The sequence below is a fragment of the Anopheles merus genome, chromosome 3R (assembly GCF_017562075.2).
Source record: "Anopheles merus strain MAF chromosome 3R, AmerM5.1, whole genome shotgun sequence".
Taxonomy (NCBI): domain Eukaryota; kingdom Metazoa; phylum Arthropoda; class Insecta; order Diptera; family Culicidae; genus Anopheles; species Anopheles merus.
The window spans coordinates 7020956-7038029 of record NC_054084.1 but is presented as its reverse complement, the minus strand read 5'-3'; the positions used below and the strand labels follow the sequence as shown (position 1 = coordinate 7038029).

The following is a 17074-nucleotide window of genomic DNA, read 5'->3' as shown; positions in this document are numbered from 1 at the left end:
GTTTAACTGCTCAGCAGGGAAATTTAATCAACAGCGATAACACTGGTCATACTTTGTATGTGTTTAATTAAACCTACAAATCACTTTGCAGTGTAAACCAATTCCTAAGCTTGCACATATTATCTAGAGTGTAAAACAAAGTGCACTCATTATCGTAAATAATGCCTGCAGCATCGATAACACCAACTGATGACATACGCTGTGTAGCTTCCGGACGACTTTCAGTGCATCAGGCAATGCCTCTATTTCTGCTCGATCGATTTTCTTGGCATGAAACCTTCTGTAGCCTTCCGCAAAGCCTGTCCCGTACATGCACTTTCTAGATTGGCTCATTTTTCACACCCCAAGCCTACTATTATATCGAGTGCACCATATCGAGGGGCAAAATTGCCACCATTCGCTAGCTTTACTTTACTTTCCCCAACGAAAGTGGGCCCTGCCTGCTAAATGAAGTACTAGTTTCGTCTTTAAAGATGCCGCACGATACGCAACCAACTGGCCTGGAAGAAATAGTCCTAGTTTCGTTTTATAGCCTCCATACCCATACTCTCTCCATTTGGTTCGCAGTATGAAAGTACGTAAAGCCTGTAATCTAAACGACCTCACCACTCGGCGTCCTTTATCCTTGTGAGTCACGCTGCCTGCACATGCCTGCCAGCGTCTTTAAACTTGGCCTTGGTTGTACGGGGACGGGGACCATTTAGTAAGGGGGTATCATTTTACGCGCCCAGTACCGAGCCGGTTATGCGAGCTGCTGTACGTCTGTGTGCGCTATAAAATAAGAAATGTCGCTAATGCAAAGCTCGCTGTGGCTGCCAAACTACAAAATAAAAGTACTCCATTCCAAGGCAACGGGAACGAAGCACGAAAACGACCCACCCGTGTGTTGTTATGGTAAGCTGTTGTAGCTTTTGCATAAAAAGGTTGTGCCACCGTGTCGGAAGGCTCCAGCAAACGGGGTTGGATCAAGCGAGCGAAAAGGATCCGAATGCAATGCGAAGCGCCACTGCGGAATATGTGTGGCATATGAGGCATACAAACCCCTGCCCTGGTGTGAGGGCGCATCGAGCAAAACACCGTAATTGTGCCGACACTGGGTGTGGGGGTGTGCATTTTGTACCGCCGTCTTGGAATAAAAGCTCGACACCGAGGGACAACAATAAAAGAAAATTCTCTTTAAACGGAGAGCCAGTTTCAATGGCGGGTAGTGGCCTCACTGGAAGACTTTACATCTTTTACGCCTCGCTGCACCGGTTCCATACTTGCGTTGGCTCTACAGCGGAAGTACAAGATCAAACCTTTCACTCATCCTGACAGCACTCGGATCAAAACGAAAGCCTTGCCTTGCTGCACGATTTGCAAGTGAGCAGGAGACGCCCAGGAAGCACCGGCAAGTGCAAATAAATGTCTGTCGAGATGTTTTACCAATACAGGACACCGTCCCAACTGGGACTGCTAGCAATAAACGGGCTGCTAGCATTCAGCCGTTCAGAATTGTGTCGAGGGAGATTATTTGTTTGTTCCAGCAGTAATGAAACCCATTCCCGGGAAACGGTATGCCATAGAGACAGAGAATGAGAGAAAGAGTGTGTTGAAGAATGGAGTTGGAAAACAATACAAGCGAGATGATGCAATGGGATGGAAAATGGTATGAAATTACAGCTTTCCGTCCAGCTCTTTGACTGGCTTTGGAGCAGAGCGATACAGACGGCGGAATAATAGGTAGGGAGCTCGTACAAAGGGAATTTGTACATTGGATTTACGAGGAATGAACACCGTACGGAAGAGTGTACAAAGTAATCATGAGCTTCTAAATAACATTCACAAAAAATATGGAAATACACAGCATACCAAGGTAGGGCAGGGGAAAAAAAAAACAGTAATATTTACACCGAGACTGGATTTTGCGTACATTGAACCAAAAAACAAGGACTTACACTAGTGATGGGTAAATAAATTTTTTTTCCGGAGTCGGATTGATCCGACTCCGGCACCCCTCGGAGTCGGACTCGGAGTTACTCCGGACTGTTTAACGGGGGGGGGGGGGGGGGGTGCGTACGGGAAAACCCTCGGACTCATCGACTCCGAGTCCGGATCAGTCCGGATTACTCCGGATTACTCCGGATCACTCCGGATTACTCCGGATCACTCCGGATTACTCCGGATCACTCCGGATTACTCCGGATTACTCCGGATCACTCCGGATTACTCCGGATCACTCCGGATCCGGAATGACTTTCCATTATCGTTTAGACAATTCTTGATGAGTTCATTGACTTTCAAGTTGTACATCGAATATTTACGAAAACTGATCCGGACTGATCCGGAGTGATCCGGAGTGATCTGGAGTGATCCGGAGTGATCTGGAGTGATCCGGAGTGATCCGGAGTGTTCCGGAGTGATCCGGAGCGATCCGGAGTGATCTGGGGTAATCCGGAGTGATCCGGAGTGATCCGGAGTAATCCGGAGTGATCCGGAGTGATCCGGAGTAATCTGGAGTGATCCGGAGAGATCCGGAGTAATCCGGAGTGATCCGGAGTGATCCGGAGTAATCCGGAGTGATCCGGAGTAATCCGGAGTGATCCGGACTGATCCGGAGTCGAATCCAGTTATGATCCGGAGCCGGAGTCATATTTTGCGCACCGGAGTCGGAGTTGATCCATGACTCCGCTCCGGATTACCCATCACTAACTTACACTGGATTTCAGGGGGTTGTTCTACTCGTTCATTAATAGCAGGAAAAGGGAACATTGAGCAAAGCACAACAACAAAAAAACACACACACACATAAGGGAGTTTTGGGAAGGTCAGACGAATAAAATGTGTTATCTTGTGTCGCAAAGTTTGTGGTGGCAAACGGGACGGAGGGCCACCGACACTTCCCCCTGTGTACCCGGGTTTAGAAAATTATGATTGTTTGGACGGAATTTTCAGCATTGCGGGCGATCTTCACCTACCTTGGACCCTCTAACCGTACCGCTTCGTCCTCGGCCGGCAGCCAGGAGCCACCGTATCGCTTACTGTCACCGCCGGCCGGCAGTGTTGCGCTGCTTCCTATAATTAATCCCGCACTGCCGCCACCGCCACCGCCAGCTCCACCGCCGCCCTGGCTGCTGTTCGATAAAAAAGAGGTCGGCTTTCGGCGGAAGTACGAGCTTTCCATGTCGTCATCGTACTGCTGCAGGATGGATTTCGCTATCGGGCCGGAATTGATGTACCTGCAGTGAAAAAGGGACGAGAGAAACCGTTGGGACGAATGAAAAAACACAGCGGCAGAATCGTGAGAGAGAGAGAGAGTAAGCTTTGTACGGGGGGCGGCACGAAAAACAGATCGTATCGCTGCTCGGAAGCAGTTGAAACTTTGCCAACCGGTTCCGGTGCTGGGGAGGTTTAATTTACTGCCCCGCCCGACAAGGTCACTCAATTGTGGAGAGATGGAAGGGGAGGCGATCTTTTTCTTAAGAGTTGGGTGATATTTGTAACGGCAGAGTCACTGATAAAGTCTTGCTGTGTTTATTTACAAAAGAAGCCAGTTAAGGTTAACTGTCTACGAGGGAAAGTTTGTGCGAAGAGGTGTGATTTACATACTTTGGAATGTTTGTGTAAGAGCTCGTTATTTCTTTGTTAAGATTTACAAAGGAAGAACAAATTTTAGAAGGCCACTTTTGTTTTCTTTGATGAAGCGTATCTTTTATACTGACGCCGTTTTTATGGAGATGTTAAGTTTTTTTTTAACAAAACGAGAAGTTCTTATAGGAAATATTAACAAGACATTATAGTATACGGAGCATACTAGTCCGTGATAAATTAAAGTTTTACTATCGATACAGTAAACGAGAGCAAACAATTGTGTGATTTTCCATATCCATCCTAGTTCTACCTTAAACGCCTTAAGGTATGCAATGTGCAAAGCGTTGTATGCTTTTGAAGCGTTTCAGAGTACAGTTTTAAACGATTCTTGTACGGTAATCTTATTATTCTGCTAGAAATAGACAGGAAAAAGGGCAACATTCCGAATCAGTTAAACAATTTACAACCTCACTCAAGCACACCCGCGAATTTAGGTCAGCGCTGTATTTTCATTCAAATTAATTCATCCCCGGTACAAGGATCTCCTTCTTACCCTCTCTATCTCTCTTTCTCGCCACTTGATTAAGGCAGCTTTACTGTACGTGATACGCTGACAGTACTCAACAGCTTGGATAAATTAAAATTTCACACCTGTCTTCTTCCTCTCCACCGACGACCCCGCCCCCCCACCCCACCGCACAAAGATGGTGATCAGCGCTGAAGCTATTTCAATTCCAACTCCCGAGGGAGTAAAACGCTCCCCCGGCCGAACGGACGGACGGTTGTAATTTGTGAGCTGCATAATAATCATTCCGTGTCGTGAGTACGAGCTGTCATTAGTCTGTCGAAACGGGTGCTGCTCCAGTTTCTCAGTTTTATGTTTGGACCTTGGGACCGAACCCAACGACTGGATCGCCGTTGTTTTGAAGAAGCGCTGTGCAGAATCAGCAATTTCCATCGACTCGCAATCATGGAGCTGGTGGTTGAATTCCATTTGAATTTCAACGGTCCCAAAATCCCGTTTCTACGTTCAATACTTCTCCCCTAAAGGTCGTTTCGGTTCGAACCCGATGTTGCCGGTTCGAAACCTCAAAAAGAAAAGCACACACACACACACCCACACAATCCGTAGCCACCAGCAGTTTCCAAATGTCCCAGGCTCGAAAGGGAAACGGACCCCACGTACCCGCTTTCGAAGCTGATGATCATGAATATGAGATTCGAAAAATTGCCATCTGCTGGTTGCCCTTTTCTGATTCGTTACCTGTCCGGTCTGGTCCTGGTGCCTCAAGCCCGCCTCCGAGCCAGCAGTGGCAGGGCCACGCAACAGCTGTCCACTGAGTTTCATCTTCAAGATTTAGGTCAAACCCCGTAACCCGGTGGCTCCGGCAAGTCGAACGAAAGGTGTACCAAATGTGGCAGCGCGAGTGTGTACACATTTTTACACAAATGTCGGAGTAAAAAACAGTAAAAAAAAACAACGCTAGCAAGCATCCTGCCACCGCTGGGTTCAAACGAAAGGCCACCCCACCCGTTGATGGAAGATGGGTTACAGATTCTTTTATTCATTTTTCGCAAACGGCTCAGAATTATCATAAAAAAGTATATTTTATGCATGTGCCGGCTTTTACCTTCGCAGGCGCAGGCGTTCCGGGCGCGCGCGCGGGGCAAAAAGGGGAGGATTAGAGTTTTGTGCTGAATTTTCATCATTTCTCCTGTGCCGGGGACTGTCGTCGCTGCGGAATGGGGTGCGAACTCATACTTCCGTGACAAATATTTCATCGTTTAGGTGAGCCCACGGCTGGGGGGGAGGAAAAGTCGGAGACCAGATGATGGAAACGGCCGAAAGAAAATCCTTTGCTTTCAGCGAAGGTGTAAAGGAAAGGGAGCTTTTTGAATTGAATTAGCCCGGCTAAGATGAGATTACCCGTATGGAAGCCATTGAAATAACGGATAAAAGAATCATGTTTGCCTGTATTTCTCTTTCTGTCTCTCTCACGGCTATCCTGCGGCAATGGATGAAGCGTTGTATTTCCGTACTGCTTTGATGATGCAGTAAAGGGACGGGAGAGATTTGGTTTTTAAAACATAAACATAAAACATCGCTTCCAGGTGGGGGTGAAGAAGGGGCGGTTCGCCCGGGTAGTGGATTACTCGTTAACCTTTCGTGTTAATAATGCCTTTGTATGGTTTTGTTGCGGCGTTGCTGGTTGATGGAATGCGACCGACAACGGCCAAAGCAGGTGACGTAGATTGAAGACATTTATTTTAATGAGCACCTTTCTATGATTGCAATTTCCATCTATGTGGGTGAGGGCAATAAAGGAAAATATTCATGAAAGTGTAACGATGCATGAATGCACGATTTTGCCTGTTTGAATGTGTTATGATCAATGTGATTACAACTGATTCAAGCGTTTATGAATTTCCGCAACTGCTTATTGTATCATTACCTCATTCCAGTAATATTTCACGTTTGTCATGCGGGTTGCATACATGTAAGGATGATAACTTTGAAGCTGTAGTATGCGCCTTACAGTATGCAATCTGGAATACAATTTCCATTTTATGGCCGATATTCGTTGTTTATAGAGCAGGGTTTTTGGCTACTGTACGTTTCATTCAGAAAAATGGTGTTTTTCGTATTTGCATCGTATTAATTGCCCTATCGACGCTTCCATTCCAATTGTATGCATTGTTCATCGTCGATGTATATTCCAATCCTTTGCTCAAATGTGCAACGTAACAAACAAAATGCAATACCTTGTACGCATTCGTGAACAGTTTCTAACCGTTCCTGGGAACATTTGGCCTGGTGAAACGATTGACACATACCAAACATTTGGCATCGTACGCAGCAGTCGAGCCAGCAGACAATACTGATTGTAGGTATAGCCATCCACGTGACCCAATTCCACTCCTTGTCTCTCTAAATAGCTCTACGTGTAACACACAAAAACAGTGACAGCGAGCAAGAGTTACCATTTGTGAAGTGGAAACATTTTACTGCAACGTCCACTGTGCCGATCCGTCGGCGTCCCTGTACCCGTGCTAACCTCGTATGTGTTTGTGTGTGTGTGTCCTTCCCGGTGCACACTCGTTACCACGATGACATCGGTGCAAACGAACGGTGGTGCTGAGTGTGCTGTGAAGGATAACCGAAAGCCTTCACCTAGATAAATTGGTTGAGTAGCGAACGCAAGCCGGAGCATGTGCCACATCACAAAAACCAGCCAAACCCCATTGAGATATCTACCAGCTTGGCTCCGTCGGATGGACGCTCCGGTGGCGGCACTGTTTAGTGACGATCCTCGATGGCATTGCGAGTTATCGCTCTCCCCACGCACTCTCCATCCAGGCATCCCGACCATGAACCGCAACCGATGGTCGATGGACATGTTTTTCCGATCGACCAGAAAGCACCCCGTACACACAGACCGGAGTGGGGCTATGCATTAACTGAATCAAGCGCACTCCCACGTCATGGTATGGCAGGAATCACGGATGGTTTGGTGTGGAGGCGGGAGCCACATTCCCAGCATGGGTGATGTTATCACCCGAATAATGGTCGGGTGAGTGAGTGACGAAGATACGGAGCGGATTGCGCCGGGGCAGGCACACTGGTTTCGTCCGTCCGCTTGTGTGCATTGTGGGCGCTCTTGGCACCAGCACCGTGCACCAGCGATCCCGTGCGGACGATGCGGTGCAATTTATGATTTCACCAACTTCGGTACCTATTGAACTTCAATTTATCTTCCTTGGCTTTCATCCAGCGGTGGTTGCTTTTGCGTCTGTAACTGACCTGAATGTTGTCGGTGACGTTGCGTCGAGGCGAACCACGAAAACGGGAAAACTTTTCCCGTTTGGTTGTGTGTGTGTTTGTGTGTTTATCTTTCGCTCTCTCTCTGTCTCTCTCTATAAGTGCACTTTTCGTCCAAGACCTTCAAGTATGACCTCGTCGCTGTCCGATGGAAGCCATTAGAGCTTAGTGTGCGCCGGGGCAGGGATGGAGTGGCCCAGGCAAATGGAGACGCATGTAAGATATTCCACGAACTCTCTAGCCAACTATTAATAGTGCCCGAGCCATTGCCACGGGCAAGCAACTTCGGTGGACCTGTTACCGTCGGGTCATCCTGTCCCGGTTTATAACCAAGCACAATCCTTCTCTCTGTCTCGTGCGCTCGCACGCTCGCACTCACTGGCTGCCGTGAAATGAGTGTGCATAATTCAAATGGTAATGAATAAAAATTATCCAACGACGTAAAGCCGGCAGCAAGCTTTTGCTGTTCTGCCGTTCAGGTCAAAGCTTACACAGTTTCACACTGGGGCGGAGGTCATTCACAACGCGCTGGGTGTACCAGGCAGCATCCATAATGAAGAGTTATATTGATCTTGTACTTGGTGGGTTAGAAGTAGAAGGATACTGAGGGTTAGATGGTTGGTAAGTCTGAGTTATAGATTCCTTTTTTTTCGTTATGGAATGTAATGAGGCAGGATGTTGGTCTTTGCGTTGATTAAAACTCACTACGAAAAGGATCATTTGTGGTCCGATGCGATCTCGTCAAGAAGTATAAGTTACGTAATTTCTTACTAATTACGCAGCAATTAGGAAACTTGCAAGGAACTTGACCAGCATTTTTGAATCTTTGTGAGTTTTTGAGTTTTTATGCAAATTCTTTAAAACAAGGAACTTGAAAAGGAATTTAAAGGGGTAAAATATGTTAAACTAGTGCCAAAACGCCTGAAGTTATGCAATCTGCAAAGCAAAATTGCTGTAATACTGTAGGCTTGTACGTTTTCGCACCGAATTACTTATTTTTAGACGCCTAGAAGTAAAGATTTTCTTACAAACGAGATAAAATTGAATAGTTTTCTCACCTAGGATAGCGCTGCATCGGTGCATAATCGGCGAGGTTTTCGTCGGAGGGCGCCCGCCGACCCACGCAGACGCCCAGAAATGACTGTGGAGCATTGCGGCCGGACCAGCAGCCAAAAAATCGTTCCCGCCGTGGCTGCTCTATCGAGTTGAGCTGTCGATCCGTCAGGCAGTACTGTGAGGATAAAAAGAAGGATAAAATAATAATATTAGATAACACAAAATTGGCCACATTGTTGTACGAATTTAAGTGATTCTTGCCATCGACACGGTTTCCATGACAGAAATACAATCTATTCAGCTACAGTATCATTTTCGGAGGAAAGACACACGAACACACGGTGACTTTAGTTGAAATATCAACACCACCCAATTTGATGTGTCCATTATGTATCCCCAAAAAAGTTGACACACAAAAATAAACACCACAAACCGCTCAGCATCCTGTTGTCAAACATTGTTGACATTTTCCATTTCCAGCTGCTCGCTCTCGCCCACACTTTTGCACAAGAAAACGCCAAGCACGCAGCTGTTTGATTTGTTTGTCCAAACCTTTCAGCAGTCTCGTGTGTGTGTGTGTGTATGTGCACACGGGCTCGAATTCTATCCCTGTAGGGTCGCGTTTTCAATTCCACCGTCAAATAGATGGGGAAAAATTCAATCAACGCTATCCACGGTGGGTAGGAAAATTTGATTTCATCGGCAAGGCAGCGGGGAAGACGTTCGGTGACGTACCGCAAAAGCAAATCCCACACCCCGGGCGGTTGACGCTCGATCGAGTTGCCTTCCATCAAGGATCACATTACCTTCGATGGGAGTGTTGTGGTGAATTGAATAGGAATTGAAATCAGTGTGTAAATTGTGCGCTGAATATTCTTTTTTCGCATTAAAGTCTGGGCCAATCAACAGCAAGGCGTGATGTCCGTCGTTTGTATTGCAAACAGCTTGTGTATCGTTGGCGTTACCATGGCATTGAAGTTTTTCCGTACATGAAAAAGCATTGAGATGTATAATCCGCTTTTACTATTTACTGTCTTGCGCTGTGCAACATGTTGCTCAATAAATAAATAAATTTATTGTAAATCAATTGCAGCACAAATTATGCTCCACAAAACAAAGTGAATGTCATGTAAGTACAACGCGCACTTTGTTCACATTACCGACTTTCGCCTTTCAATCCTCCGCTAATTGGTTGAATATTTTATGATGAAATGTGGAATCATATCTTCCCCCGTTTTGGGCGGGCCGTGGTCCATGAATTAGTTATCCTTCTGTCTTCCGAAAGCTCGCCCATCACAAATGTCACATTTGCTCCTTTCCGAATGCGCTCTCCAAATACACACATCACATCAACCCAAAGCCTCCCCGGTGCCTTCAGAAATGTCTTCGAAAATGCCTTCCAGACACGCTTTTGTTCGCCGTCTCTGCCTTTCTCGCTTGAGAATTACCCGCGGGAGGGCAATTGGAAGGTGGGCAAAACTTTTGCGCTATCAAATTGTTATGTCAAAGTCAGCCAAGTCCCAGCGCAGCGCGCGCGGCCGGAGCAACAACACGGGCGCGCGCGCGCGTTGCGCCAAATTTCACACAGCACAGCAAAAGTACACCGTTTGTGTGTTGGGGTGTGGGGCAAGATAATGTTGTCGGTGAGCAAATTTGCACTCCCCACGCTCCCAGGCCGGCTGCCCAGGTCGCGGCCTCATCTTTCCCGCTTTCTCATCAATCACGCCACAAGCCGGGTTTCGATTGCGAAATGATCAAACCGGTGTGCCGGGATGCGCCCAATCACTCAAATCGTATACCGGTTTGTTCCGGTAATCGGGCAGGAATCTTAAAACAATCAAACCTTTACGACCGGGGCGTACCTGGTTGTACGAGCCGGTCGGAGGGCGCGGTCTGCCGATGATTAATGGCTGCGCCAAGGCTTTGAAGCGAGGGAAGCTATTAATTTCCCGGGAGAGCAGCGACAGATAGAACGGTTCGGTTGGAAGGGGGCCAAGGGGTGGGTTAGATTCGTTTGGACAAGGCAAAACTTTTTCGCAAATTCATTGTCAATTTGAGTTTTTTTTCTACTCCCTTCAGGAGCGTCAGTTTGTTCGGCTGTGGCCGTTTTCATTAGCAGAGTTTGGTCAGGAACGGTTTTCTTTTTATCTTTTTCATACCGGGCCATTGCTTTTCTCGGTCAAACTTTTATCTCAAGCGAGTGCTGTTGCTACTATTAGAAGCAGCCACTTGGGAGTTTGTCTTTCCATTGCTTTTGCAATACTCTGTGGAAGAAAAGGGAAGAACGTAGCCAAGAACAGAAACAAGGTGCCCATTTAAAGTTGTTTGCTTTTCCACGACTCCGCAATCAATTATGGTTCAACATGATTTTCAAAATTTTCCACAAACATCCTCCAGACGCGCCGCTTTTCCTCCCCAGTCCACCCGCAGTTGGAAGCGCTGAAACCTTTTACCAAACGCCCACCAAACGGGCCGGGAACGGCTTCCGTAAAGGGACAACTTTAGTGTCAACGATAAAGCAGCCCTCACACTTTCCTCAAAGTCTCCCGCTTCAACTTGTGCTCATTTTGCATAATTGCGCATAATGGTGCGCCCACCGGGCGAAGACGAGCTCCACTCAACGTCCAGCGCGACAATTTTTGCACACTCCAAACCTGCCAATCTCATTAAAGCGCGTGCCTTCCGTTGGGAGATTTAGCGAGCCAGCCCTGAAAATGGCTCCCAAAGCGACCGCCAAAGCTTTCGCACCGTCCACCAGCCCCCGGTTTCCCCGGTTTGCTCTTTTGAAGCGGGGGAAAATGACGCCCGAATGAATATTAATGTAATACGCACCCAACCCTCCACGTTGAAGGCCGTCTTTAGATCAAAATTTTGCCTCTCCCGCAGCGGAAAGCTCGGCAAGTTGGCTAGGCACAATAGCGTACGCGCGGGAATACACACTTTAATGGCGCAGCGGTTGATTGGCACGGGAAGGTAGAAAGGCACGGGTCACGTAGATGGGTAATCGAGTTAAGGCTTTTTTTTTTGTTCGTCATGGTAGCTGCTTTTGGGAGGAAAGTCATTGGCGGCATTTCCCAGGCAGATGCGAAGAAACGTTTGGCGCTGTGGCGATTCGTTCGCTTGTGCTCGACCGACCGCGGGGGAGCCTTACCTGTTCGCGTATGTCTCCCTTCGAGTAGACGGGAGCCCTCGAGCAGGGCCCCGTCTCAAAAGGCCGTCCCTTCTTTCGGCCCATATTTTCATCTTCGGAGTCGTAGCTGCGGGCCGCAAAATTTACCTTCGCCTGGAACGAGATAATGAGGTACACAAATGATTGTGATGGGGATGAAAGGGAATTCTTAAAGCGATGAAGAATGATTGAAGAAACACAACAACTTAAAGAAAACATTGCTCTCACTGATTTATGGGAAAATATACTTTAAAATTGCGTATTTCTGGGAATTCCGCAAAGTTTGCATACTTTTAGGCGTTTGAATAACAAGTGGTTTCTGTTAAAACGCCTCAAAGTATGCAATTTACTTTCCTTTAGTGTCATAATTGATGGAATAGAGTTGTTAGACAGATAGATGGTTATTTCAATGTAAAAAAATATGTTTTCCTTTTCAATTCCCCTTACCTGCGACGATGTGTCGATATTTCCCAGCGACGAAGCGTGGTGAAGGCCTGTAAAAAAAAGAGCAAAAAAAAACACACATGCGACGGTTAAACAGAAATCACCACACAATATCGTAATCAACCTATGCGCACCCATTCCCAACCCGAGGGCCCGAGATTCACTTTTCTATCAATAAACCCGATAACAAGCTGCCCGAAACAGGCAAACGACATCATTAGAAAGCAGACAGCAGCGAGCGAGCAACAACATTCTCCTGCCCTAGGTTTACTGCGTGGCTTTGTCCACGTGTGCACTTCCCACTGTTCCGATCAACTGCGGGCCGGGTTGAGACGGTCGATAGGCGGTGTAGCAATGAAAGCCAGACCCTCCATCCCACCCCTCCCTTTCCAAAATGGTGTCAGTACAAACAGGAAGCATCGATGTCGTGCGGATTTGTTGTAATGTGCCACCCATTTTGGACACGCTCTCATAGCGGCCCGCGCGAGATGGTTGTGCGCAAACCAGGGGGGAAATAATCCACCTAGCTTTACGGCATCTGCAGCCCATTTTGGGCTATTTGTTTCGAACAATAAATACATGTTTTCGTTTAGACGGGTCGGTGTGTGTTACTACTTCTAGGAACCGAGGCGGCGAATTCGATCCGTGCGGCCGTGTTTCCGTTTTGGGTCGCCTTTTTGTGGTGCTGTGCTGTGTTGTTGGGCGACAGATAATGTGAAATCGAGACAGTATTTTTAGGTGAAACGTGGAAGAAAACAAGACACACAAATGGGGCATTTCCAAATGGGGAAACGAGCGACCGGCAAAAAAACAACCTTTTGAGAGGCTGGACCAGCGGCAACGGAACAGGTGCAGATTTGGCTGTTTTTATTTATTGCAAAGTGCCACTAAAAGCAAACGCCCTTCGGTCTGCATTATTTCGCTGAAAACATGTATCGAAGGACTGCCACGAACCGTTGCCTACGTTTTATCTCGTGCCCTTGGTAACCGTATGGTGGTGGTGTGGCATCCAGAAAGGCAGAAAAAAACTTTCCACGTACCGTGTGATACCTTTCGACACCTTGCAAGCTAGCGGGAAAGTAAAAAAGCTCGCAGAGCTTTCGGCGGCATTTGATTTCGTCGCAGAGTGTGCGGGGAGTTCTGTGCGAGTAGCGTAAAACGTTGTAAAACAAAGTATTTTATTTCAAGGGATAAGAGCAAGGTAATGATACCTTCCCCGGACTGGAGTGCTCTCAGGTCAGTGTGGCGAAGCGGAGGGAAAGGTCGAGTGCCAAGATGTTATTACCATAAGCGCAAACGAAAGGGAATGCAACGCGAAAGCTTCCTGCCTTTTCACCAGTACACAAGGGGCACAGTTTCCCATCTGGAAGCTGGTTGCACCACCACCATCTTGTTCTTCTTGCTCGGGTGGTAAGCGTGTGTGTGTGTGAGTGCTCCCGGTTTCGAAGGCAACGGGGAACCACCCCGTTCCGGGAAGCAATTTCGCCCGTGCCGCACGTATCATTTCAACTTGTGCGTGCTCTCGACAGACACGTCACGTACCGCTCGTAATCCGCCAGCTAAACGAGACGTATTACGTACCGAAAACGACAATTTTCTTTCCGTTTCGACCCGTGTTTTGGGGGCAACCGTTCAGCCAGCCACGTGTAGCCATAAGGATAGTGAGGATAGATTTCCGTGCGCATGTGGCATGACAGCGGCAGGCATAATATAGGCCCGGTTTGGTGGACTTTGTTTGCTGGCTGCTTTTGTTTTTTTGGACAAGACGTTTTCATTTCTTTTTTTTTTGCTCTATACCTTTTGCTGTACTACACAATAATGGGATTCCGGTGCGAGTGTGTATTTACAAACAAAAACAGATCGCAATAATACGCACACACACACACACAAAAGTGAGGCCTGTGCGTGACCGGAAAATTCGATTAAGCTCACTAATCGAATGGAGTTTCGGTACGGCCTGGTGTTTGTTTGGTAAGGTAGACGAGCAGAAAAGAAAGTGATATTGAAAGAGATGAAATTGAGCGTACGAGCTAGGATGAAGCGATGAATCACACTGAAAGTTTGTTTGGGGAGGGTTAGGGGTTTCGTGGCACGAATGTGAAGGAGGGAAATTATGGTTCATATGAAAAAATAGAAAAGAAGTTGGTGTTTATCGGCTAATCTCAGATTAAGGAGATCATTTAAGGCAATTAGTTTTCAGTGGAAAAATAAATAACATCGAATTGCATACTGTTAGGCGTTCTACACTGCTGATCTTTAAGCACTATGGGAAGCCAATGATTGCTTAAAAACAGCCCACCAAACATCCACCGAAATTTGTTGTTTGCAATCTTCGTCTGTCAAATTATTGATTTAAATCACCAGAGCACACAATTGTGACGTTTGTGGCTAAAGTTTTATCTCCCAACGATAACAGAACAAAAAGCACCAGCCGCCACGAGCATCCTTTTGCTTCATTCCAACTTCCTTTCATTTAACAAACGACAACAAAAAAAAAAAACATCTCAAATCGGGTAAGTAATTTAATTTACTCGCCTGCGGAGCATCTCTTGGGAATGCTTGCAAAGATTCAACTATTCGGGGGGTTTTTTTTCTTTGCTTTCTTTCGCAGCAACCACCACACTGCCCAACAGCACCAAAAGACAACCGAAAAACATCCATTACTCCGACCGGAAATCGTCGCTCTCCGGACGGTCGTGATTGGTCCAACAGGATAGGAACGGCGAAAACAGCGATAACGCCAACCAGCGCTGGAGCTTGCGGGAAGAAAAATGGTTCCGCTTTGTCCCTACGGCTGGCGCAGAAAAACAGCCCAAGCAGTAGAGTGGAATCGATTTTCCTCACCGCCAATCGATTCACGCGGGCGGGCGTTCTGGGAAGCTCATAATTGAAAGAAAACTTTCCATCTTGAACCCATCATTCAGTGTCTTGAGGGGATGGTAAAAAAGGGAAGAAAGAAGGAAGACAATCCAAGGGACCAGGCAGAGAAAATTTTAAATCGATGAGCTGCTCGGTCTGCTTGCTGAATTGAGCTTCGATAACACCTTCGTCATACCCAGTTCGAACGAGAACTTTCTCAACATCAGCTTCGTTATCGTCATTGAACATTATCAGCTCTTTCCGTTGCTGCGCTTGAGGGCAATTCCTGTTCTGTTCTGTGCATCGTAATGCATCACAGCACAGTTGGTGCTTTTTTGCTGTTTGCCTGCCAAATTGAAACAACTAAAAATACCCCGTTCATAAATAATTCCTCGTTAGTGTATAACAGTATGCCAGTGCCAATATATAACAGTTTGTGTGAAAAATATAAATAATGAAGGAATAGCGCGCCACACCAACAAGATGGATAGCGCGCTAGAAACAAGCAAAACTCATCACCCTAACGACGCACAAAAAAGTTGCTCAAGCACGGAAATAAAACAACTTTCTTACTGACTGATATTCTTTCTTTGCTGCTTCTCTGGAGTGCCCCTCTTCACACTACAAACAGTGCAGGAGCTTACACAGGAACGGACAACACGCTGATCGATCAAAATGACGATGATTGCGCTACTTTATCCGTTCGCCCAATGTTCAGCGAGTCACGGTTCCGGGTGCTTTCTTTTTTTCTCCACTTCTTGTTAGTCCAAAGTTCCTAGTCCATCAGAAGGAGCGAAGAAATAGTTTCGGGATTAGCATCCTTCTGTACCTTCCAACACAGACACACACAGACAATCTCACACTTCAGCACTGCAGTTTAAACAGTGTATTCTTTTCGTGCGCTACTTTCTTTCCATCCGCAGCTCCGCAGCGAAAAGAACGACCGAAAACGGTGGAAAGGATCACCGAAGACGCTTAATTTTGAAACCGTTTACGAAGGTGGCCTGTGGGAAGGTGCGGTAAAGGTAGAGCGCACACGGATCCACTCCCTTCCGGCACGCTTCCGGACGCAGCTGCTCCAGCACCAGCCGGGCACTGTGGAACAGTTTGGCAAGCTTCTGCTCGTACAGCGCCGCTCGCTTGCCATCGCCACGGAGCAGTATCTCCTCATCGCTCTCAACACCGTGGATGGCTGGGGCGGTCGATGTGGACCGAATGTCACCACCCGTCACTGCCCGCCCGTACCGCACCACGGTAACACGGTCCGGGTCGCCCGACCGAAGGAACTCCTCCACCGTCGAGCTTCTATCACTGAGCACGAGCACGTGCAGCGAGTCCGCCGGGTGCTCTTTCGTCAATTGTAACAATCGTCTTACGGTGCCACCGTTACGGCTGACGACGAGGACGTGCAGGGCGTGGTGTAGGCGCGCGAGCGAGATGCCACACTGCAGCAGAATGTCTCGGGCCGGCTGTGCTGGGCAGTGCTGATCGTTCGCTCGCTGCTCGGTGGGAAGGGGCCGTACCAGTGTGACCGTTTCGCAGGCAGCGATATGGCGAGTGTCAACGAGCGAACGCCAGAAGCACTTCGGGATGTACCAGGGCAGCAGGTCGGCCGGTGATGGAAGCGCCCCGCGCAAGATGTCCTTCAATGTAACACTAACAATTTCAGCCCGTTCCTTCTCCATTCTGTCCCCCCGACTGGAGCGTGGATGATGTTGATTTTGACGTTTGCAAGATGACAGCAAAGAGGCTCCCGACTGTGGTTGCTATGCTTTCTCCAATGCTGCCCGGGGAACCATGGTTACTGTAGCGGCGGAGAGTGAGTGCAACTTGAAATCACAATCACAAGTGATTCGTTATTAAAACGCAACTAGAGCGGCACGGCATGCAATGTAAAATGCATTTCAATGGGCAATAATGTGACAACTTTGGCACGCAGCGACCCCTTTTGAGCGCTCCCACCGAATGGTGACCGTAATTGAAAACCATCGATTTGGGTGGCTTTTCAATAGTGCTTGTTATGAAATTATTATCTTTGCATTGGCTGTGCACGGTCCGCCTCGGAACGTGTGCCCATCTGCTCGCGCTCAGTAATCAAATTCCAATCGTTCGAAACACACACACACACGTGCAAAGCCACACACATTCGACATTCG

General features: G+C 47.5%; 1 protein-coding gene across 13 annotated transcripts in view; it reads right to left on the bottom strand.

The window, feature by feature from the left end:
- LOC121597968 overlaps positions 1-17074 on the bottom strand; it is a 107277-nt gene that overhangs the window by 24579 nt on the left and 65624 nt on the right. For all 13 annotated transcript variants that reach the window (XM_041924337.1, XM_041924341.1, XM_041924340.1 and 10 more), the window contains 4 exons: positions 12063-12109; positions 11598-11729; positions 8449-8621; positions 2958-3218 (listed from right to left, as the gene is read on the bottom strand). In XM_041924337.1, coding sequence (XP_041780271.1) covers positions 2958-3218; positions 8449-8621; positions 11598-11729; positions 12063-12109 — 613 coding nt within the window. The remainder of the gene's footprint in view (positions 1-2957; positions 3219-8448; positions 8622-11597; positions 11730-12062; positions 12110-17074) is intronic.